Genomic DNA, 25,733 nt, shown 5'->3' on the forward strand with positions numbered 1-25,733 from the left:
AAATCTTTCTTTGTAGGTATTAACTACAAATCTTCTGCTAGTATTGAGTGGAGTCCAGAAGATGTTGTTGGAATACAATGCAACTTTATTTATGATGAAGGAGATCATGACATATCATGGAGAACAAATATTGAATTAATAACGCCTTTCCAGAATTGGAAAAAGACGTCATTTTCTGCAGGGTAAGCTAAGATTTCCAACAAAAGTAAGAAATGCATGTATTTGTTTTGAAGTAAGCAGTACAATGGTTTATTGAGGTTGTAATTAGTTCAAAATCTGAAGTATCTACTTACGAAGGTTATATAATTGTTTTAAGATACTAGTCGAACCCTTAAACTACAAGTGCAAATATTTGTCAATCCTGCTGCCAATATCAGCTATTAGTATCTCAGAAATTAGGGCTATGAAGAGGAACTCTGCTGACCATAGAAACTTGTCAACAAATAATTTGTCTGTCCATGAGCGAGAACAATTGAAATCCCCCACCTTTTGGTTACTCGTATACTATTGACATATGTAGACTACCTAACAAATACTCACTTGGCACGCAAATGACCCTGGTTGGTTTGATCCTCAGTGGAATTGCATTACACAGAGGTTTGAATCCCGCTTTAAATTGCATGTCCATTCCCACTTAGCCTGTCAGGGTGGACTGAAAAACAAATTTTGACCTTCAACAAAATCTGGGGTTGGTCTCTGTCTCTCCATGTCGGTGTGTCTACCAGTCTGTGAAATCTAGAAATCCTGGACAAGTCAGGGAATTTATTTTTTTCTGGAAAGTTATGGAAATGTCAGGGAAATTTCTTGTTTTTCTGGAAAAATCAAAATTTTTGTAGTAGTGCACTAAAAATAGGTTTTTGGATAAAGAAAGAAAGGAGAAGAAAGAAATTTTAAATTTGTTGTAGACAAATTACCTATAATGTAGGAAATGTTGATCTATGTTCATCTAGAACTCTACAACAATAAATGGCTATTGGAATTTACCACTTCCTTGCTTGGGGATGATTTGTAGATAGTTATTAGGGTTAATATATACAGGGTGTCCAGGTTAGAGGTATACAAAAATACACACAAATTTTTAAGCATCTGTAAAGGTTATTAACTTTCTTGTCCCAGTTTTGTACAAAGTAATTCAGAAAGTTTTTATGTACGCTGGTACACTTCAATGTGGGCACAATTTGTAGCTCGACAGATATCCAAATGGTACTCAAGCTTGTGCCAAGTGTTGACCATCATTTGAGGAGTTATTAGCGCAACGATACTCTGACTCAAATCACGCAAATCGTGAACTTTTCTCTTGTACACAACATCTTTAATGAAGCCGCATGCAAAAAAAAGTCTAATGGTGTCAGATCTGGGGATCTTGATAGCCAGCCAGTTTCTGCACATGTGTGACTCAACAGCATGAATGATCGTACAAGTGGACTACTGAAATCTGGAATTGATGGTCTATCGACTTAGCTTCACCACGAGACAATACAAGGAGCAGTTTTGGTGTTATGAGCAGTTATTTTTGTATACCTCTAGCCCGGACACCCTGTATATTACTCAATTGTACCATGGTATGTACAATTTATGCTATAATTGTTATGATTTTTTATTAAGAAAAAAATCTTGGTACATCATTAGTCAATACTTGCTTCACTTTCCCTACCCAACAGCCAATTACTGTTGAGTTTCTCTTCTCATTGTTATCTTTACATGTGAAGTGAATATTCTAAATCATGGTTAGGTGTGACTGTTTAACTAAAATATTGTGATCATCTTCCAGACATGTTCATATGTACTAATTGTCCTAATGATTTTGTTCTGCAGGGTGGCTACTCAGCGGGAATTCCTTGAATTCTGGGAATTCTGCGTGAATTCTACGTGAATTTTTCTCTGTAGACGTGAAAATTTACAACTTTTATTACTCGAAGTCGCATTGAATTAATATATATTTATAAATGTTCTGAGGAAGGAAACTAAAGCTGCAGGGAGAATAAAACAGAATTCTCTCAATCCATTTACTTTTTTAGTGTCTTTTGCAGAAAGACCTGACAGACTAAAGATTATTGCAAGATAAGATATCCTAAAGTTGAATAGACAAATTTGAGTTTGAAGTTCTTGTACAATTAACAAATTTTTGTAGATTAGTATATCACTTAACATCCGTCACTTGTGTTTGAATATGTATTGCGAGTCTGAATATGTGGAATTGCAAATGTAAACTCTGTACCTTAAATTCAATATTTTTAATATATATACCGTTTAATTAAATTGATTTAGAATTTTTGACTACATTTGAATCACACAGACCCTTTATATTGTTAATATATTTGTGTGTGCATATGTGTTAATGGTGAGATTCGTAATACGTTGATGTAGCGAAAAAATCTGCTTGTATACCCTTGAATTTTTCACTCAGTCTGTCCATGTGAGGAAATTATTGATACCTACTGATTACTTGTAACTACCAATACTGCCGAGTTCAAAGCTTGTAAACTTATCAAATGCCTCTATAGGTTAATCATGACCATGATAATGATGAATGATTTGTTGAAAGAGATGAAGAAATAAACACAAAGGAACATTAATATCTTACCCAGGATTTGAACCTATGATCACTGTCATCATGCTTTCTCCTTGTAATAAAGGGTTTTCAGGTTCAATTCACAGTTTGAATCCCAATTTAAACTTTGTGTTAGTTATTGGTTATCCAGTCCATGGATATAGTGGAATTGAAACCAACTTTGCCAAATGTTCAAGAAAAAAATTGTTTGAAGAGTGAGAAGTTCTCAGAAATATTTCTAAAATTATGTTTCTGAAATTCATAACAATAATTAAAAATGTTACAAGATATAATAAATAATAATATATTTTTAAATCATTGGACAGTGCAAGAGGCAATGGCCACATCGGAATTGGCAGCAGATGTTGCCTAGAGCACCATTTCACACATTGGAATCAGACTACCGCTGTTGTCCGAATTAGTGGCATATGTGGAGTTGGAGGGGAGAGGTGGAAGGCGCGACAGGTTCACGCTTCAACTCGCTGTGGTCCTGCGCTTGGCAGCCATGTTGCAACTTTCACTTTGCAGAGGCAATGTGTTACTGAACAGACAATGATACTTAAACATTTCATCGATAACACTGTCTGTAGAAAAATTGTAAAATGAGAAATTACATACCACATTCTTAATATGAGTAGTAAATAGGTGAAAATAATTGTAATGTGTAGTTGGTGTCTGCCTTCTGCTTCCGTACTGTGCTCCTGCACCTCAGAGCTAGGTTAGTGATGTTCGAGCTGACACCTGGTGGGAAAAGTGGCAACCGTACTGCAAGGGGACATGTAGATTTGGAAAACTTTGACTGCACACGAATGCAAATGGGAGAGAACGGGATGGACCACTTGCCAATTCGGACATGGCCGATGTTGGTGGGCTCATTTGAATTGAGATGGGTGCATAGGTGCACGATCAAAGAGGAGTTATGATGTTGACCATATAATACTTGAATCAAATAACAACATAACATACTCAATATAATAACAACCTGTCATTGCCTTGTAATCAAGTGGTTGTTGATGATTTAATGTTTTAAGTCCACTTTATGCACAGTAAGGCTAATTTGGACTGGACCTACAGTTAAAAGTGGGATCCGAACCACTATGTGCCTCCACCGGGTATCGAACCCAGGACCCCTTGATTACAAGGTGACGACGCTACCAAGTAATCAAATGGTATCAGGTTTGATACCTAGTAGAGGTACATTGTACTATGGTTCGGATCCCACTTTAAACTATAGGTCCAGTCCTGATGAGCCTATCTGTTCATAAAGTGGACTTAAAACAACAATTCAAACATACCAACAATGATAATAACTAATACCCTTATCTGAATGGAATATATGTTTTCTTTCAGATTTACCATAAATGAAAACTCACTTCAAGCAAATAACAGTGTACATTGGAGAGAAAACGATTATGTGAAAATTGACTTGTCTGGCATATACACCATTACAAATAATATTGTGGAAATTGGATTAAATGGATCCTTTTTAAGCTCCATTCCTGGAATTGAAACTATGGCAGGAACATTCCATCATAAGCAAGATGGTAGAAAGTTTGAAACGGATCTTAAGGTCGAGGTAAATATACAAGCTGTCAAATAATTTGTGTGTGTCAGTGTAGGTGTTGAAAAAAATTGCTTGAATTATTATTGTTGCTTCTTTGATTCAGTTCCCCTTATCTTCATGTGGAATTTGTGTTAACTTCGAAACAAATTCACCATTAAATTATAAAGTGATATGGTAACAGGTTTCTTTCTTGACTTGCACATTCCTTTTGAAACAAAACCCACACTTTTGAATAGCCCCCACAACTTCCATGACATTTTTATTTGAGACCAGTTGTGTTTGAATAAGATCTTCAATTCTGGGGATGTAATAATCTGAGGGAGCCAAGTGAAATAAATAAGAAGGATGTAGAATTAGTTTGAAGCTAGTAAATTCACTTTTACCACAGTAACAGCAGAATTAAGAGTGTGGTGAAAAACGTTGATGCAAAGAATGAAGGTGAGCACTTACAACTTATTTACTGCAAATAAGAGAACAAGGGTATAACTTTACAGCACATTGTGATTAACAAAAGGCAAGAACAGCTAACGTCAATGTCTGAGAGAATACAAAAATTAGATGGAAGAAAATTTTCACAGAATACAAACATTCATGTCTCATCACTTAAAGAATGAAACCCCTTTATTTATTTACTGAATGTTTCAGATACCATGTCATTTTATACTGAAAATGTAACGGCCAGAAAACAATAACAACATCAAATCAAAAACAATACAAGATTGGAAAATAAATTAGAAAGTTATACATAATAATGATTTTCAGAAACTTGTGTTCTGTCAAGAAAATGCCAACATTTGGAGGCAGGTTATTACAGAAGTGAAGAAGCCTGTAGACATGAGGCAGTTGTAGAAGGAAGAACCTTGTAGTGGAATTGTGAAAGAGCTTTATGTTGCAGGTTGCTCATGTGGGTACTCGCATATTAAAATGATTGATTAGAAATTTGGTTTCAATCTTATCATTGATAATTTTATGCAAAAATTATTTAGTCTGCTAATTGAGCCTTTGTGAAATATTTTAGGGGGTGTTCAGGATATTTTGGAAGGGTGTGTGGATAAATCACTGTGTGGCACAATCCAGCATTATGGCAGAGAATCAAACCATTCAGGTTTACCATACAATAACACACACAACGATTCTAAAATGCTTTTGAATAAATTTTTATATGCTTACAAAGTTAGAGTCCATTTAAAGCACATTGTATGTATGTGTGAGTTGGTGTCTACTTGCTACTTTCACTTTCATTTTGCTTACGCCATGAGGTCTAATTCAAAATGGTTTAGGTTATACATGCTGGAATGATTACATTTACTGATCTAACTTGCAATTTACATGTAAGAGATAACAATTTTAGGAGCAGCGGGGAGCAGCTAATGGAATGATCTCTATAATCTACAACACCACTAATTCGTTGCCAATTGATTGAGACAAAATTTCGATGGCTGATTCTGAGAGATTCATTTCAATTTAAAAGATAAGCAACTTGCATATATATCCATGCATTAAGGGTGGACTTGGAGCATCCTTCCTGGAACTGTGATGAACTACTGATCTTATAAGTCTGTTGGCGCACTTATTGCATTTGCTGCAGAATATCTTCCAACCATCATCACCTGGGACTGAGAGCAATGTTTTTCTGGTGCTGACTAATACATTCCACATAGCAGGAAGGTTACTATGAGTCAATCGGGAATAACAGAATAAGTTTCAAAATCTTGACAAAGTTTCACCCAAGTCTCTCATCAATATTTATATGTAATGAATTTATGCCACATTTATATGTCGCATACTCTGCATTTTACCAATATGTTATTTTGCATGTATTTAATTAACATGTAATTAATATGACCTGACTTCTGTTTGTTTCAGTATGATCCACAAAAATTTATATCAGTCCAAAGTGAATTGATTCTATCTAGGAATGATGATGATGTAAAAATAACAGGAAATTTAAAAATGGCATCACCTTATAAGGGTTATGAAGTTGGTGATATGTCTGTTAGTGTTTACATGAATAAGGAGAGTGAAATTGGAGGAAATGGGCAATTGGACTTTGATGGCAAAAAATACAAAATGGATTTAACAGGTTTGGCATACTTTTCCAATACATATTAATATATTAATTTAAAAACTTTGTGATTCCTTAACTAACTAACTAACTCTCTAGCTTCTTAAACCCGAAGGTTCATGGTTGCAGCAACACAGGCCTTCCATCTGTCCCTATCCTGAGCAAGATATATATACTCTTTTCCATCTCTACCGATTTCCTTTAGGTCCATCTCAACATTATCCTTCCATCTTCGTCTTGGCCTTCCTACAGGTCTCTTACCATCAGGTTTCCCAACAAGAATCCTGGAAACTCTTCTTTCCTCTACCATTCATGCCACATGGCCTGCCCACCTAAGGCTTCTTGATTTAATCATTCTAATAATATTTGGACATGAATACAAATTATGTAGTTCTAAATTATGTAACCTTCTCCACTCACCTGTCTCCTCATCCCTTCTAGGTCCAAATATTTTCCTAAGGATCTTATTTTCAAATACTCTCAATTTATGTTCCTCTTTCAGTGTAAAGGACCACGTTTCACATCCATATAATAATACAGGCAAAATTACTGTTTTGTATATTTTAACTTTTAGTTTCTTAGATATTAAACGGGAAGACAAAATTTTACTGTTTTAAGAGCAGAGATAATTCTATTATTATTTATGATGAAGCCTGTTCCAAAATTATGATTTTCAGTACCACCATAGAAAAAAGTATAATTTTTAGTTGTACAATTCCCTTCTCCTGGCCACCTAACTTCCTGGACAGCTACTACATCTAATTTATACTTAACTATCTCATTAACTGTACACTGAAATGCCCCAGGCTGGTAAAGGCTCAGAACATTCCAGGTGCCTAATTTAATATCCTTATTCCTAATGTAGATCTTATCCTTAGTCCAGGGACCTCCCAAAGTAGTCCCCACCCGGAGATCCGAATGGGGGACTATTTTACCTCTGGAATATTTTACCTTGGGAACATCCATGGCCTCATGTTGCTGTTTCTTGACATGTCTTTTTACAGTGTAGAGTTGTCAGCTCTACGCCTAATCAACTTCTTCAGTTGATTTTTCCAGGTCTTCCTAGGTCGGCCACGTCTTCGGTTTCCCTGAGGATTCCAGTCTAATGCAGATTTCTCTATGGATCCAGCAGGTTTCCAAAGAGTATGTCCAATCCATTTCCACTTCCCTTTTCTTTATCTGGATATCAAGTGGTTGTTGATTGGTGGCTTCCCATAGGTCTTCATTCGTTATTATGTCAGGCTAATTTATATTTATTATCTGCCGTAAGCATCTATTAACAAAAGTTTGCATCCTATGTATAATCTGCTGGGTCACTCTCCATGTCTTGCAAGAATAAAGCAGGACCGACTTAACATCCATATTGAAAATGTGGATTTTTGTATTTCTGGATATATTCTTATTTTTCCATATTGGGTATAGTTGTAAAACGGCTCCATATGCTTTTTTAATTCGACTTTGGGCATCATTATCTGGTCCACCATTTTTTGTGACTACACTTCCCAGGTATAGAAATGAGTCGACCTTGTTCTATCTCCTTTGTTATATTTACATTGAAGTGTAATCCAGCTCTTGTTGTTTCCTCTTCAAGTTGTTGTAGTTTTGTATCCATGTCTTTGAATTTTTGGGCTAGGAGGCAAATATCGTCAGCAAATTCCAAGTCCTCTAACCTATCAGCTATACCCCATTGGATACCTCTTTTTCTTCATTCTGTCACTCTTCTCATCACTCTATCCAAAACCAATAAAAATATGGTTGGCAAGAGAATGCAACCTTGTCATACTCGAGAGTTCACTTCTATATGCTCTATAAGTTTGCTCTCATGTATAACCCGACATTTGAAGCCATTATACATGTCTTTGATAAGTGTCAGAATCTTCCTCGGACTTGAGTCTCCACAACATTCTTGATTCTATTTAAAATTATCCTGGAAAGCACCTTGCTTGGTACACTTAAGAGTGTTATTCCTCTCCAATTATTACAGTTTGTGATGTCTCCTTTCTTTGGCATTTTAACAATTAATCCTTCTTTCTATTCTGTTGGGACTTTTCCTTCTTCCCATATTTTCTCTGTCAATGGATGTAGCATGTCAATGGGGGTTTCAATATCTGCTTTGAGGATTTCAGGAGTAATACTATTTATTTCCGGTGCTTTGCCATTTTTTAGTTGTTTGAGTGCTGTTCTCATTTCTACACATGATGGTGGGTGCAGGCTTATCATTGAGTCAGAAATATCTTCCCTTGCAATTTCTTCTTCTTGCTCTTCTAATGCATCCTGCTTATTTAGGATTTCTGAAAAATGTTCCTTCCACCTTTCTAATTGCTGTTCTTGTGTGGATAAATTTTTTTCCTGTTTATTTGTTACAGGTTTACTCCTTCTAAATCCTTTCCCTGAAAATTTCTTGGTAATATTATACAGTTCTTCTAGATCGCCTCCTTTTTCTGCTTCTTCAACTCTGTGCTTGATTATCTACCCAGTTTCTTTTGTCTCTTCTAACACTTTTTTTACTCTTTTATCTATTTCTGTATATTCTGCATGTGCTATTGCCTTCTGCTGATGTGTTCTGGTTTGATTTATTATTCTTGGCTTGTTTTCTAGCTTCTATTTCCTCCCATGTATTTTCTGACATCCATTCATTCTGTTGATAATTCCTAAATCCAAGCACCTTTTCACTAGTTCAGAGATATCCATCTCTAATATCATTCCAAGTTCCTTCAATATCTCTAGCTGCTGCTGTTTCATCTTCTGTGAATGTGGAGAGTGCTTCAAAGCAGTTTCTTAATTCCAGCTTAAATTCTTGTAGCTTACTTTTATCATGTAGTTTCTGTATGTTAAACTTTTTCTTCCTTGTTTCAAACTTTTTGACAGCTGATGTTAAATTGAAAGTATGCAACTACAAGGTGGTGGTTACTGCCAATATCTGCTCCCCCCTCCCGTTTATTCCTTACATTTAATAAGGATCTTCTGAATTTTTTACTAACAGTAATATGATCAATTTGATTTTCTGTGGTATGATCTGGGGACACCCATGTAACCTTGTGGCATCTTTTATGTATAAAGCATATAAAGTCTAAGAGCGGGGATCGTAGATAGGCTATGACAGCCTTTAGCCACTCGCTTGTTAGGCGAGAGGAACGTTGTAAAAGGAAGGGGGTAGCTCTGGAGAGCACGTCGACACTAAACTACAAGGGGACTAGCCCCGTAAAGAAGAACACACGGACATATATTTAAACACTACCTTTGACTGAACAGGCAGGGGAAGGAAAGACAAGGAATGTTCGTTACCTGGAGTTCTACGGCGATCTCTTCTCCGCTGGTCCTTGGATCGACGTGGTCCTACTCTGAAACAAAACGGACGAGGGAGCAACTCTGGGCTCCAAACTCTGTACTTTCGCCGACCGATATTCTAAAGATAACTTTAACTTCCCGATTGTTCGTTTGCTCCTTTTTCTGAACTTACGATGCCTTTGGAGCTCTCTCGCGTAAACTGCAAACAACTAGACACGGATTTCTTTTGTAATAACTACTTCATCTGACTGACGGAAGACAACTAAGAATGAGATTTTCTCACGCGACCTATTTATGTGAAATTTGAACTATCGGCCGTTACGACGCTTGCTTCGATCGCGTCCTCTCGCAACGGCAATCCTGAGGAAGAACGCTGATTCCTTATTTCATTTTCTAATGCAATGTCAGCGGAGTTTTTCCAACTCCGCTGAAGGACGCTGTCGCGATGAGCTTTTAAGAAGCTCTTTTTTCAATGCTTCAGCGGGACCCTTTTTATAACGTGATTAGCTTATTTATTTATGATACCCGGGTCCTAGGTTCGATTCACGTCTGCGGCGTGATACAAAAGAGAGTTCCTCCAATTACTAAATCATGGTTTGCACAAAAATTTATAAACATCTCTCCATTTTTATCCATATCTCCTAATCCAAACCTTCGCATTACTTGTTCCAATCCTTCATTATTTGATCCTACTTTTGCATTCATATCTCCCATCACTATAACAACATCTCTTTCATTCTCGTTCTGTATAACTGTATTAAGTACTTGCTCGAATTCTTCTTTCTTATCCATCTCTGATGTTTCTGTTGGTGCTTAACATTGGATTATTGTCACATTTCTAATTCTCATTCTAAAACGTGCAACTATAGTAATAGTATAGATAGGCTTCCATTCCATAAGGCTTTTCTTCGCATTTCTACTAAGAAGTAATCCTACACCATTCCAAGGCTCAGCATTTTCTCCAGTTGTCCCAGAGTAAAGAAATGTGATTCCATCATGTGTCACCATCTCTCCAAAGTCTGTCCACCTTATTTCACTCAAGTCAAGAATATCTAACTTATACTTCTCCATTTCTTTTGTTACTTGTCTTAGTTTACTGCTTTCCCTCAGGGTTCTGACATTCCAGAAGATTATTTTGTTTTTCGTCTTCAAGCAAAAGGTTGTCAACTTAAGATCCGTCCGGTTTTGTTTCACTTCCGATTCTGTAATACATCAATTTAAGGTGTGTGGGTTATTAGCCCACAGCACCCGATCTTGGTGATAGGGCTGCTTTCTAAGCTTCCAAGCATGCTTATTTTCTGTTGGGGTTATCTCCCTTAGCCGTTGAAGATCCCTCTTCACCACAAGGCAGTAGTTCCCCTCTTCATTACTCCCAAGAGAGCGAGTTGCCTCTTCCTTACATGGTACTGTCAGCCGGAGCCAGCTGAACCACGTGTTTTTAAAAAGGTTCCTCCAAGTTCCTCTGCCTCCTCAGCCATTGAGATGACCATCCATCTTCTTCCGCCTTTGGAGCCATTGACCAGTAGGTTGCTTCTTAGTCTGGCTCCTTCCTCACATGGAAGACCCTACTGGTAGCTATGCTATCGCTAGTATAGCATAGCGAATCATCAGAGCATGCAATATCACAATAGAAAGAAGATAATTTCAAATGAGATCCTAAACTGCATGAGATCTTAAGGATTTTTTGTTAGAGTAGAAAATATGAAATAAAATATTTGATAACATCTCTGGTGCATTGTTGTAGCATTGTAAATTTTTACAAAAGAATTCACTTTTCTTATCTGAGAGTTGATATTCCATCAGCAATTTACATGTGTTCAATTACTTTACCAGAGAAACTAGGGATGAGCTGGTATGAAATTTTCAGGCGTGTCCCCTGATAATGTTCGCATGAGCACATGAACACTCATGTATATGTTTTAAATTACGTACATATTAAATGCACACACACATATATTTATTCAAAAAAATACTTGGTTTGATGTACAAGTATATCCACACAATTTCCTCTGACACGACTTATTTCATGTCTGATAACTTTTGTAGGTAGTTGGTAACACTGACTACCATGGTGTTCAACGGAGGACTTTGAACACAATTGCTGTGCATGTTGCATAAAACTGACCACTATACCCCGAAGATGTTCATTTCGCTGTGCGAACAGTTATGCAAGCGGCAATACTTCTTTCATTCAGCATCAGAGTGCAGCATATACAAAACATGTCTAGGGGGACTCGGAAAGGTCTGCACTACATAGTTGAAAACTCTAGCAAGACCTGGTGGATTTTGAGCAAATGAAAGTGCATGTCTTGTGTGTGTTCTTTGGCCACTTATTCGCGTAAATCAGCAAGTAGTCTTGTTTGCAATAGATACATTAAAAAATATATAAATATATATAAAAGAGAATTGTTAGTTTTTTTTCATTGCACAGTACTTGTAATTAATCAATTCACCTGAATGCAAGAATGGGCAAAGGACACATCCTAGACGTTTGTTACCATTTCCACATATACAAGCGACTCGCTTCCAAAAGACTGCCTCTGGAACAATTCATTTCATGCAATGCATAAGATCAAGGATAGTAAATATGTTAATGACAACGATGAATAGATGTTACTGTATGCTTTAAATCAGTGGTTTCTGAAGTGTGTACTGCTGGATGAAGGAATTTGAGCAATGTCACATTGACTGATACTTCAATCATAAGCATCACAACTGAGTTATTGTGTGTGGGGAGCATTCTGTATAATACCCAAATATCTTACATACACATAATACATTTTTTTCTGGACTCTTGGGAGGACTCGTCCTGCTAATGATGCACATGCTTTCAATGCTGAATGAATGCCATTGGTCCATGTAATAAAAAGTAGATTGCAAAGTATGGTAGTCTTGCATTGTACATACCTGAGATTGCATGTTTTACTAATAAATTTGGACTAGCCATTACTAATTATAAATAACCTATTTAAAAGGGTGTTAGTTGTGTAAAAAAAGACAACTTGTATTACTTCAAATAGAGCGTGATTTTTGTTGAAATTGTTAAAAATAAGTTGAACTGTTATTCTCACTTTTTCAATGAAGATGAAGTTACAAGGGAGCAGAGTAAATCTGCATTCAGTATAAAATTTTTATTGTGAACACCCGTATGTGAACCTTACGTGACGCCGCTGGAAATTTTTACTAATACTGATAAAGTACCAATATAAATTTACGAATAACTGATCTGATATAAATTTCATGCCATTGAGAACCCAAATTGTTCATTTGCCTACTTCACCCTGAATTGGTCGCGCACAGTCTGTAGTTCTGGGTGTGTGGTTTTAATGTCGCCATTTATAAATGAATGTCTTGCTGAGTCTCTAACCTTCCTCTTGTACACCACAATTTTGTTTTCAGTGTTAGTCAGATTTTCGAGCCACTAGGAGAGAGTTTGTTGAAGCCCCTTGGTGCCAGAGTCCATGTGAAACTATAAGCATACCTAGTTTTTACTGAAAATCCAGTCTGCCATTCCATGCCCGACTAACAAAGAGTGCATTTTTATAGTTTTATAGAAATTCAATTTTTATAGTTTTATAGAAATTCAATTTTTATAGTTTTATAGAATCTAATTTGTTTGCAAGTAAAGATATTATCATAATAATTGAGGGTTTGGTGCATTAGACCTTTAATTTAACATATTTTAAGAACCCGGTCTCTGGCACCATGCGTGACCATCGACGTAATTTTTCTCATGTGATCCACGAAGGGTTAATTAATGTCTGCAATAATGTGACTGTGATGGATTTTGCCTTAGTAAACGCAGCTGTATTTTTTTAGGTTTACTTCTCAAAACCAAGACATATGACTTAAACATTAACATGCCTATATCAGCTGATATTCATAGAGTACTGATTAATTTGTCCCGTCCCTAATAAAAATGCAATTTATTTTTACAAAGACATCTATCTACTGAATGTAGCTGTCACTTTGTCTTTGGGATCTATATATATACATCTACATTCATCCTTGTTTTTCTACAACACAGCATTGCATGTTTTTTTCTCCCTATTCTCCCTTTCTTTCATCCTGATGATGGGGATGTGTTTTCTCTGAAATATTGATAGCATCTTATGACTTGTTATATTGATACTTTGTCATGCTTTTATCCTGATTTTAATAGTACACCTATGTACTTTTCTGCACAAAATGCTTGTTCATATTTGAAACAATAATTGTAGGTTTATTATTATTATTATTATTATTATTATTAATGATAAACTGATTTGTTTGCTTCCTTCTTTTCAGGTCATCTTAGATCCCTTACAAACTACAAAATATTAGTGAATATTGAGACACCTATTCCAAAATATCATAAAATCACAGGCCACTTTGGATTTTCCAAGAGTGAGCGGCATTTCATTGCTACAATTAAATGGCCATCAGATTCCTTGGGACTTGAAGTGCATTTGAACTTGATTTCATTCACTTTGTTTGATGTTAAATTTCAATTAGGTTCTCCTTTTGAATTTCTGAGTCAACTATTGCTTGTCGGCATTGTAAATAAGGACAAGGTAAGCATTAGTAACCAGGCATAGATAGAAATGTTATTTTTGTACACGAAAGCAGACATATTTTGAGCTTTGTTTTTAACCTGTAAAAATATTTTGGTCATTTATAATTTATGTTACTTCAAAATTTATGATCATTTATGTATGAATGCACCGGCAATACAATGCCATATGCTGTCATTATTTGCAGATAAATTTATGGACTGCCTGTATTCTTGAGTAGATTGTATCCTGTAATTCTTTTTCCTTCTTTACTCTCAACTTTATTTCCATAACTAGCAAGAGTTTCACCATGAAACTAGTTACTAAAATATCAATTAGATATTTTATATCATTCTCAATATGTGTATTTAAAAATTGAACACATTCAGACTTTCATCAATAATTAATTTCTAGATACACCCTAGCATAACAAAATTTTGACTAAGTGAAAAAGGAAAAAAAAAAATATTTTTATGTCATTTATGAGTGGTTAGTTACTGGACAATTTTCCTCTGAAAGTATATAAAAGATGAAAAATGTGATGTCAGTTTGAAAGTTTATATGTTTGAGCTCACCAAAATATTTCCACTACCAAAGGTTTTGGATGTGAGTGTTCCTTTGTACTTGTCCATCCAATAATTTCATCTAATAACATTCATGCTTATCTATTACTAAAGAGATAGGAAAGTGGTATCAAATATCCAAAAGTACAAAAAATTCGAAGTAAATAATTCTAGGGTTGCAGGTTCAATCCGTGGTAAAATCACAATTCCCACTAATGTTTTTTCTTTCATATCTATATACTTTTCTCCATGATCAGATAAGTGTTGGTTTATACTGGGAATGGAGATGTTAGATACACATAAATACTTTTCATTGCAAGTGTCTCTGTTTGTAACAATATTTCTTTTTCCAGATTGAAATGAGAGCAGGCTGGAATAATGTGAACATTGGTTTTAGTGGAGTTTGGCGATATGAGAGTGATACTGATTTTGAATTCTCTTTCAAAATATTTACTCCTGTTAAAGGGTTTGAAGAAAATGGAGCAGTAGCAAAGTTAGTTATTAAAGATGTTGTAAATGTTGACTTCTCAGTTATAGTAGCTGATGTTAAGGTAAGAAATCACTAATTATGGCTCTTTTTTTTATTATTTTCAATGTATGCAATCAGATATTACATTACATTTAAGAGGAGGACAAAATTATACAAATTACTTGAAAGTATCTTTTTCATGCTTTGTCTGTAGTCATTCTGAAACCTATTAATCTTATTGAATAAAGTTTTAAATAATCAATTCTATGGTGGTTGCATCAATGTATTTAAACTTTTATAAAAGCAGATATACTAAATCAAGTGGATATATAGTTCTTTTCATTTTTGCAATTGTAACACAACTGAAATAGCTGGAAGGTACAAGTTTCATTAAATAGATATCAATTTCTTTTTAAAGGAAATGTTTCACCAATGATTAATTTTAAATAACATAGTAAAAATATTGTAATGCTTTATTGCTTTAATACACACTGATTAAGATGATATTTAATACAGTGTTATATCAATGATTAGCAGTAAAAATGTTTCAGTGCTTTATTTTTTTAATGCACACTGATTAGGATAATTTAATACAGTACAATTTTACTTTCAATTACTCGCCCACAATCAAAAACTTGGAATAGTAATAGAGAAGTGCAGAGGTTAGTAAAAACTTCACCTGTTTTAGTATTAGATAACTTAACAACTAGTAATAGAAGAGTGCAGAGGTTAGTAAAAACTTCACTTGTTTTAGTGTTAGATACCTTAACAAATTTCAAAAATTAAATTTGTGTTAATTGTTGTATGCTGTGAAATTTAATTATTTTCTGCAGTTAGGAATAAAGGCAGAAGGAGGTCCGAAGTACCCAAACATTGCTAGTTCTAACCAAGAAGATCAAGATGTTAGTTCACCAGCAGACTATGATGATACTTCAGAGGAAGCGTTATTTAACTGGAAAGGCCTTCTTGAGATTGACACTATTCTGTATCCCACTATGAGGGGGAAAATAGATATTGATGAAAGAGGAACAGTATATTATACTGAAGCATCCCTGACCCTACCAGATGGAACAGCTACACTCTATGACGAATTGGATGTTGAGGTAATTTCTGAATTATCATTAGTTATTGTGTGAAATTCAATGTGAGAGCAGAACTGTAATTACAGCTAAGCCCCATGACAGGTTAAGTTTGCAGCAGGTTTTTTGTATTAATCCATGCGAGACTGGCGCTCATCATCTCCTGTGCTAGTCTTGCCTCAACTGCCAAGCTGTTCATACCACAGACTGAGAAAATCTGCAGTATTGCATCGGAACTATATTCTGTGTGCACGTTTGGGGTCTACATATGTGAAAAGTTGCTGCAAACTTAACCTGTCACGAGGTTAGTTATAAAGGAAACTTCTTGTTATGTTCAATTTAGTTTTATGTATTTACATTAAGAATCATTACTTGCAGACTTACGTAAATAGCATTAACAGTAATCAAGGGATGGTACATAACTAAATCATGAGCAGTTTTAGGTGCAATCCCCAGTGGAAATTCCAAACATTACATGTTGATTAGCTATTTGAAAGAAATAGCAATGAATTCTAGTATAGTAAGCCAGATACCAGTGGTAATGGGATCCAATGTACTGATCATGTGTTGCACAATAGAAATGTTTTTCGCAGACCTTGGTGCTCATGTCCATTGCAGCATGCAGAGTTCAAGATATATAAAACTTACTTTTTGAGGTCATCTAAATATGTTTATATTATATTATAAATATTTAAAGAATACATGTAGGTATGATAATAGCCATTTTAACTGTCTCAGCACATTGAGTGGTTTCCTCACACTACAATTTTCTCCTAATTTTTAAAGAGTTTATTTCACTGTGATGGACCAGTGTGTTAATAGTCGATAAGATGAAGAAAGAGACAGTTGTACAAATGGTTTTGGTCATCTGGTGTGTTGGGTATATCTCAGCAAGCAAATAATAATAATAATAATAAAAATATATAATCAATCCCTTGGGTATGTTCATAAGCATGTTCACTACATTTATTACAATCATCAACTGTCTCCATAATACTAGGTAAATACCAGTGATCAGAACGCTACATTTTAAAAGTAGCTTTGCTACAGCTACAGCTACATTTTCCAAAACGTAGCTCGCTGCGCTACTCATGTTCACTACTTCGCTACTCGCTACTTTTGCATAAGAAAATTAAGCAACCACATGGATATTCCAAAGAAGGCCCTAGTATGATAGTTGTACTTACTGGAAAATAAATTATGTTATTTATTATCATGAGTCCCGTCATTCAGTAATTTTGATAGCAGTGTTACTTCAGTTACTTATTTTTTCTCTAGTGTTTGAGAATAATGTGCCTATGTAAGCAGCATATCAATTCAAATTTGATGTATGAGTATTGCAATTAGTGTTACCCAAATTAATGATTACAACCATACACAAATAAAATTTGGTAGAATTATTTACATTTATATATCAACATATTTTCCTTGAGGATAAATATTGAGTTCAGTCATATAATGGTTCGGAACCAGTCTTGATTAGCATATCTGTGCATAAAGTGGACTCAAAATAAAAACTGGGAAAGATGCCTGGAGGATGGGAACCTCCTGCTCCTCCATTTCCCATGCTGCTCATCGTGTTATCCATATTTCCATATACATAATAGACTTTGTCTTTATGAACCTCCTACAAAAGTAAGCGTTATTGTCAAATTCTTTTTTACGCTGTTGTCACATTGAAAATTGACCTCAAAATTCTGAGAAGAATGTAGCTCTAGCGAACTTTCGCTACAACTACAGGAATTTTGTAGCTTCGCTACAACTACAGGAATTTTGTAGCTTCGCTACCGCTCCAGCTACAATTTTCAAAATGTAGCACCACTACATCTATAGCTACAAATTTTGTAGCTAGCTACAGTAGCACTGCTACAAGTAGCGTGCTACTTCCGACCACTGGTAAATACACAACCTCAAACTCCATAACCAAATTAACAGAAGATATAAGAAAAATATATACAAAGTGTCCAAAAGGCCAAATCACAGTATTTGTTCAATATGTCCTCTGTCAAGTTCCACACAGATCTGTAGATGGAATTGCAGGCTGTTGAGCACACAGGGAATATAATGTGTAGTGGGGCTGAGCCAATATCACCATTTGCTGATACCGGTACCCGGACCAATTTCCACCGATACCGATACGTGTATATTTCATCATCATCATCCTTCGCAGTTTCCTGCCTGTGACTGGGTCGGCATAGAAGTCAAGCCTCTCCATTTTCTTCTGGTCTTCCACCATTCCTCTCTTTCCACGGTGTTCCAATCTTGTCCTTTTCTCCAAACACACTCTACTATCTGCTCTTTCCACTTACATCTTGGTCTCCCTTTTGGCCTTACTCCCATTCCTTGTGCATTGTAAGCTCTTTCCGGCAGTCTTTCTTCATGTGTCCAAACCATCTCACCTGTCCTGATCTATCCTGTCCTGAAGCTTCACCACACCCACTGTCTGTCGGATCTCCTCATTTCTTATTCTATCCCTTCTAGTCTTCTCCAATATGCTCCTTAAAAATTTCATCTCCACTGATTGCATCTTTCTTTTGTCTCTCTCTGTCATTGTCCAAGACATAATTATTGGCACATAGTATGTGTTGTATATTACCTTCTTGCATTTCATAGGTACATCCCTGCTCCATAATCTTCAAACGCTTTCATAGAGTCCAACTCTCATTTGTCCTCTTCTGTTTACCTCCACATCTATTCTTCCAGTTCTCTCAATTATGCTTCCTGGATATTTGAAACTCTCCACTACCCTCAACTCTTCCGTGTCCACCTTTATTCTTGGTACATTTCTGGCTCTGTTTCTTGTTGTTAGTAGCACCTCACTCTTTTCTGTGTTGAATTTCATTCCTGCTATTCCAATTTCTTCATTCCAACTATCAAGCTCTGTCTATACTACTTCTTCACTGTTTACTAGGTCATCAGCAAACAACAGGGCCTTCATCTCTTCCTCTCCTATCTTCTTCCCCACCTCTTTGTTAATTACATCCATTGTAATTATGAAGAGCAGTGGGGAAAGAGCACTTCCCTGTTTTAGTCCATTACTTATACTGAACCACTCCGTTCTTCCCACTGGCATCTTCACACAGCTCTGTGTGATGTACACTCTACACACTATCTCTTCCTCTACCCCTTTCTCTCTTAGAGCCTTCGAAATCTCTGTTCTGTTCATGCTATCATATGCCTTTTCTATATCTAGGAATGCCAGAATCAAATCATTTCCATACTCGTAGTGCCTTTCCTGTAATTGCCTTATGGTGAATATCAGATCTTCTGTTGATCTGCCTCTTCTAAATCCATAATGTTCCTCTCTCATGTTCAGCTCTGTTACTTCCCTTATTCTTTTCTCCAATATTTTCTTATATACCTTTGTTGAGTGGCACATTAGTGTTATTCCTCTGTAGTTTTTACATTCCTATCTGTCCCCCTTCTTGAATATGGGAACTATTAGTCCCTTCGTCCAATCTCTTGGCACTTCTCTATTTTGCCACACTGTTTTCAACACTCTGTGCAACCACTGTACACCAATCGCTCCTGCTCCTAGTATCATTTCCACTGACACTTTATCTTCACTTGTATAATTCCAGTATAAAATAACAAAGGCTAGTTACTTAATCATACTAACTCATCATATCACCAGGCACATATCTAGAAATATATTTATGGGAGGTGGTCTGAAATAATAATAATAATAATATAAATGTTTATAATTAATACATTAACATAATATATAGATCTATTCATAATCATATGTAAATTAATTAATATTGTAATCATTATTATTACATGTAATAGTAAAAAGATGCTATAAAATTATGGATAAAACAGCAAATATTCATCATCTATCTTATGTGTAATTAAGATCGCTAAAATTTGTATAAAAGCAATTGTTCTTGCAAGAAAATTAATGTAAAAAAGGAAAAAATTGAAAATTTATTGATTAACAAAAATGATGTAAGGTCCAGTTGATGGAAAGTAAAGTTCCTGATTAATATTTCACACTATTTTGTAGTGTGCATAAATCTTCTTTCATACTGCCCTTCAAAGTTGTATGTCCCAGTCTAATCTAGGCAGAAATAAATAACCCTCGATTGACTGATACCAGCAGTCTCGCAAAGACCTACATAGAAGGGAAGAGTACAAGACGAAATTGAAAAATCCACTTTCCACTTGAACATAGATTAAACAAAGTTAATCCCTGCATTAGCATGGCGTGATAGTAATGCTTGTTTTAAAACGTCCACCTATCTTGCCCCCATGAGTTTTCAAGTAATAATTGACACTGAATGGTTTATTTTATTCCACATAGTGTTTACAAGGCAGTCAACATGCCTTCATGGTCACGTTTTGTTCAGCTTTCACTTTTAGCCCTGCCTTTGATCTTTTCATCTGGTTCCTAGGAACATGGGGGATTTATCCAGCGTTTCTAGGAAAATCTCATGGTTGATCTTGTACTGGCCTCCCAACCTGTTACAAGGAAGAGCCACAACCTTTAAAAAGAACAAATAGTGAAATGAGTTGTTGATATTAGCCGCTCTTCTAGCCACGGAAAATTAGTGGCATCAGTGGAAAAAATTAACCGATACTTACTGATACTGATACCCATGGTATCGGTATCAGCACAGCCCTATTCTGGAGTTATGGCATGGCATTCATTGCTGATCCTGGTGCTGAATTAGCCACCTGGGTACAACTATGCTGTACCCCCTGGATTTCAGATACTCCCAGAATGCAAAATCCAACCGATTGATACCCAGTCAGTGTGGAGTCTATTCAATGGGTCGTCTGTGACCAAACATATTCTGGAAATGCAGTATCCAGCCAGTGTGCAACAATAGAACAAATCAGTCAATTTTACCATTGGCCTATAGCATGAGACTTTTCAGACTCCCTATATATCTAGAATTGATCAGAGAAAATTTGAACTGGAAATTCATTATATTTTACACCATACATACTGGAACAAAAGTTAAGCAAGCAAGTATCCCCCCCCCCTACCTCTGTCAAGGTCATATATATATATGACCTTGCATCTTACAACCATGGTGGGGATATGCTACCATAAGTGAACAGAAACTTGGTGCAAGAGAGTGACTGCATTGGCAATTTAAGCCAGTTTATTATTATTAAAGGCATTGATTCCACAAAATACAAGATCTGATTAATGTAGAGTCATTATGGTAGTTGCAAAACTAAACATTTTTATCTAAACAGAAATGTGTGAAATGCAGTGATTCATACACATGGTAATTTCTTGAAGATTAGGCACACATAGGAGATGTACTATATAGAAATTTTCAGCAAAAAATGCAGGCTCGACCAGGACTTGAACCCAGGTCTCTGGCATACTGAGCTACCGAGCCGGCCTGGCCTCACCTGAATTTTTGCTGTTGCTGTTTTACCTGTGTGGAATTGTCTCTGCCAGTGCTACTGCAATGGGATCTGTTTGTTGCCTTTGAAACAATGTAGACTTCAAACCAGGCAACATTGAATTTGTAATTTTGTAATTTTCATTCTACTATTCACAATATTCCAATGCTAGTTTCTAATAGTTAATTTTCTCGTTTTTAGGACTATTTTACTATCACAAACAAATTACATTTAGTTACACCATGTGAGTGTTTCAAAGAAGTGCATTCAAATTTTCGATTTGGATTAGTACCAGATGAAGTATATGGTATAGCACTTGATGCTAAAGTCAACAATGGAGGCAAGTGGTCAGAAGTAAGTATGTTTATGTAGATCAAATATATTTTAATTGATTTACAAATGTAGGCTTAACAATTCAAATAGCTATAAATGGTGTAATCAGTTTATTTATCCCATTCAATAGGATGCTTGTTTAATAAATTGTATTGCTTATCAGGTACGTATGTCTTATCTGATATAATGTGGCATAAGTAACAATACACACAGTTGTCTGGAAAATGAATTAAAATATAAGTGAAATGTTTTCCTCAAATATGCTTAATTGCAATTAAAGTATACCCCGATTTTACATTCTTAGATATTACATTTCCTGCATTATGCATTTATTGTTGCAATACAGCAAAATGCTATAAAAATTAAATTTCCGGCATTTAAAGATTTGTCACATTGACCCCCTGAAAAACATGAAATAAATTTTCCACTGTTCTATGATTCTTTGATTCTTACCAAGGTCTATCCGCCAACAGATTATATATATGGGTTGGAAATTTAATAGTGGCAACTATTTAGTCTCAAATGATAGAAAAGAGATACCTCTGTGAAACTTTTACAGCCCTTTGATGTAGTCACCAGCATTGTGTACAACAGTTGCCAGCAATGTGGAAGTCATAGTATTTCTGTAGGAGCGCCTGTTCTGTTGATGGTTTGAATGGAGAATCTCTGGAACAGTTCAGAAGTGAATGTCCTCCATCTTAGGGATCAAATCAAAGTCACATGTGCTGCCTGCCCCATCGAGCTAACAAATCAGCCACAGGTTGCAGGTTATGTTCCAAAAATGAACATAATACTACACATTGATGGTCTGTCCTGGAGGTACAGTGAGAATTACAAGAACTTTAACATTAGTGGGGTTCTGACTACACTACTTTAGACTGACAACTCCAACGATACTCTATTCCTCTCATCACTGCACATGCACCTAGTGTTGGAAGGAACAGTCCATTTACTTGGAGGTAGCTTAGATATCAAACTAACATGGCGTATAGGTGAGACGCACCAGTTCAGTTTCATGGCGTATATACAGCAGTGTTGCCACTATTAAATTTGAACCCACGTATAAAATACACAGTAACTCACTACCCTACTCACTGTCAAAGTTAATTTACAACATTTTTAGAAGCTCTGACTACTTTAGAATGCCAATTTTATGAGTGATCTTGACTTTTAAGCTTACAGATGGATGAAAAACTAAGTATGTTGACCAAGGCAGTAATTTATTTTATTAAAAACATAAACTAAACGTTAAGTTTCAACCTTCTAGCAAGGTCTTCATCAGACTCTGTATCAAGTACAAAAGTAACAAGATACACAAAAAGGGTCTGGAGGGAGTAATGTTTGTGTATATATAATGCCCTTTTTGTGTATCTTGTTACTTTTGTACTTGATACAGAGTCTGATGAAGACCTTGCTAGAAGGTTGAAACGTTACATTTAGTTTATGTTTTTAATAAAATAAATTACTGCCTTGGTCAGCATACTTAGTTTTTCATAATCATGGAAACAAGGCTTAAAGGTGTTATTACAGATGCAGTATTAGTACCTTACTGAACAGCAAAACATACAGAAGGTGATCAAATCAAGATGACATCTGAAGCACCATGCAAACAATTGATACTCTAGCATTCCTTTTGCTGATGAAGTAATTTCCATTGAAGACTTTCAACTACAGAATATCAGGGTGCCCTTACTGCTTTAGTAGCTCATCGGAAATCCTTGTTAAATCTTTTTGACATCATCCTGTGTCAATCATGATAGGTTAGGGTGTTAACTCTAACAGTACTTTCATTTCTGTAAAATCAATTTGAAAACATCAATCAGATTTAGTTGGAACCTGCCATTAAAAGATTGGGTAACTTCCTCCTTATTGATTAGTACTAGGGTTTCTAGCAAGATTTGATATGAGTTCACTTGACAAAGTTAAAAAGCACTGTAAAAAATGATATTTTCTGCTGTTTGGCCATGTGCAAGCCCTGATCTCACAATCCCATGAACTACAAGTTATGGTTTTGTACTTGAGGAAATGATCTGCAATTAAAGGTGCCCAGCATTATATCCACTACCTAAAATGCTCCCTAGTGAAGATGGTGGCAGGTATTCATGAGGAGACCATGTGTGCTGCAATTGATAGTGTCCACAGATCCATAATTTCAAAATGGTCACAATTCATTTGCATGAAACATGTTACTTGGACAAAAACAAACATAACTGCCATTTTCACTACAAACTTTATAAAAGGATTTGTCATAAATTTAGGAAATGGGTTGTGTGTGTGTATGTGTGTGTGTGTGTGTAGAAGAAAGATAAATTAAGATAATGAAAGAGTTTGGTAGATTTTAATTGGTTTACACAGACATTTTTCCAAAAAGGATGAATAGTTTACATGTTAACAGAATCATTCCGAATTCTTTCTTAAAGTTTATAATCTAACTTATCTTCTTGATTTATTATTTCTTTAAATCTTTAACTAGTTAAATATAAATAATTTGTAAGGTGCCATTTAGCTTAATTACCAAACTGCAGGTACCAATACAGTGGAACCTTGACTTCATATTTTTCAAGGGACCAAGATGAAAAAACTTAAAATGCTGGAAAAAATTATTACATTTTACTCTATTGAGGCTATAAAGTTTAAATTATAATTGGAGAATGTAGAATACAGGAACATAAAATTAGGGTTCCACTGTATTATCCTTGCAACTCAACTATTGAGTTTTTGATACAAACTTTGCTCTTGTCATTATTTAATAATCATTAGCATATTAAATCTATTTTTACTTTTGAACTGTTCATTTAATACAAATTAACTTGATTTGATTTTTTTTTTTAGTCTTTTCTTTTAGTTAACTATACAATTGAACAAGGTAGTGAAGGTAGATTGATTAGATCAGGGAGGTTCAATATTGAATCACCTTTTGAGTTTCTAAATTTATTGGATTTGGAAGTTTCTGTGGAGACAGGAGAAAACTACAATGGAGCAAACATCACACTGAAAACAATGGAATCTGATTTTGCAACTGGTGGACATTTCATGGTAATGATGTAGGCTAATTTCAAATTATATTTATTTTATTAGTTGTAATAAATAACAAATCAGGTGTGTGTAAGTGCTATTACTTACTATTGTTATTTTATATTCATTAATTTCAGTTATATGGGGAAAATAAATTCATTTTTGTTTTAATGTAATGAAATTAGTAGCTTTTTAAGGGGCCACATTAGCAAGATTACTATAATTGATCCAAATTCGTGGCATGCATACTTTTATTTCCAACAATATTTTCAACTAACAACTAGTTAGATGTTCGTTCCTCTGTATCTGAAACTTTTCACACAACCAATTAATTGGTTATTTAAAAGATGTTTTCTTTTGCTACTTATTCCATTGTAACCACAGCAGCTAACTATGTTCTCATTTCCTTCGAATCAGAATGAAGAGAATGTCAAAGATGCATCATTTCATTTAAATATTGCATCTCCATACTACACACTACAACCCTTTTCAGTATATGGAAAAATGGATTTTTCAGACCCAGAGAAACAAGTGAAACTTGTTCTGAATCTACCAAGAAAAGATGGAGATAAAACGGTAAGTTGTTAGTTTAACTGATCTATTAGGGGAAATTTTCTTTTGTGTGATTATACTTAACACTTTGTGTGCTAATCACATATATATACAAAGTTCCCGAACTTATCTAGTGTGTGGATCACGTATATATACGGAGTTGAATTCAAAATGTATTTCAACGATCATTTGCCATACATTTACGGAGTTAGCAATCCTGAGTAATGTTTGAACATTGCACTTCCTCATACTGCCACTAGATGGTGGGCAAATGCTCATAACGGTTCTGTTCATGTTGTTGTCTGATAGCGATATGCTTTCCTCCCTTTTCTACAGTGCTGGCGATTAAGGGGGGGCA

General features: G+C 35.4%; 1 protein-coding gene across 1 annotated transcript in view; it reads left to right on the plus strand.

Moving 5' to 3' along the window:
• Apoltp (Apolipoprotein lipid transfer particle) overlaps positions 1-25,733 on the plus strand; it is a 335,784-nt gene that overhangs the window by 171,568 nt on the left and 138,483 nt on the right. Inside the window, exons 29-37 of the mRNA XM_083117428.1 lie at positions 17-182; positions 3,902-4,127; positions 5,982-6,198; positions 13,756-14,021; positions 14,917-15,114; positions 15,866-16,135; positions 21,677-21,829; positions 24,641-24,844; positions 25,241-25,399. Coding sequence (XP_082973554.1) covers positions 17-182; positions 3,902-4,127; positions 5,982-6,198; positions 13,756-14,021; positions 14,917-15,114; positions 15,866-16,135; positions 21,677-21,829; positions 24,641-24,844; positions 25,241-25,399 — 1,859 coding nt within the window. The remainder of the gene's footprint in view (positions 1-16; positions 183-3,901; positions 4,128-5,981; positions 6,199-13,755; positions 14,022-14,916; positions 15,115-15,865; positions 16,136-21,676; positions 21,830-24,640; positions 24,845-25,240; positions 25,400-25,733) is intronic.

The sequence above is a fragment of the Lepisma saccharinum genome, chromosome 2 (assembly GCF_977018435.1).
Source record: "Lepisma saccharinum chromosome 2, izLepSacc3.1, whole genome shotgun sequence".
Lineage (NCBI taxonomy): Eukaryota > Metazoa > Arthropoda > Insecta > Zygentoma > Lepismatidae > Lepisma > Lepisma saccharinum.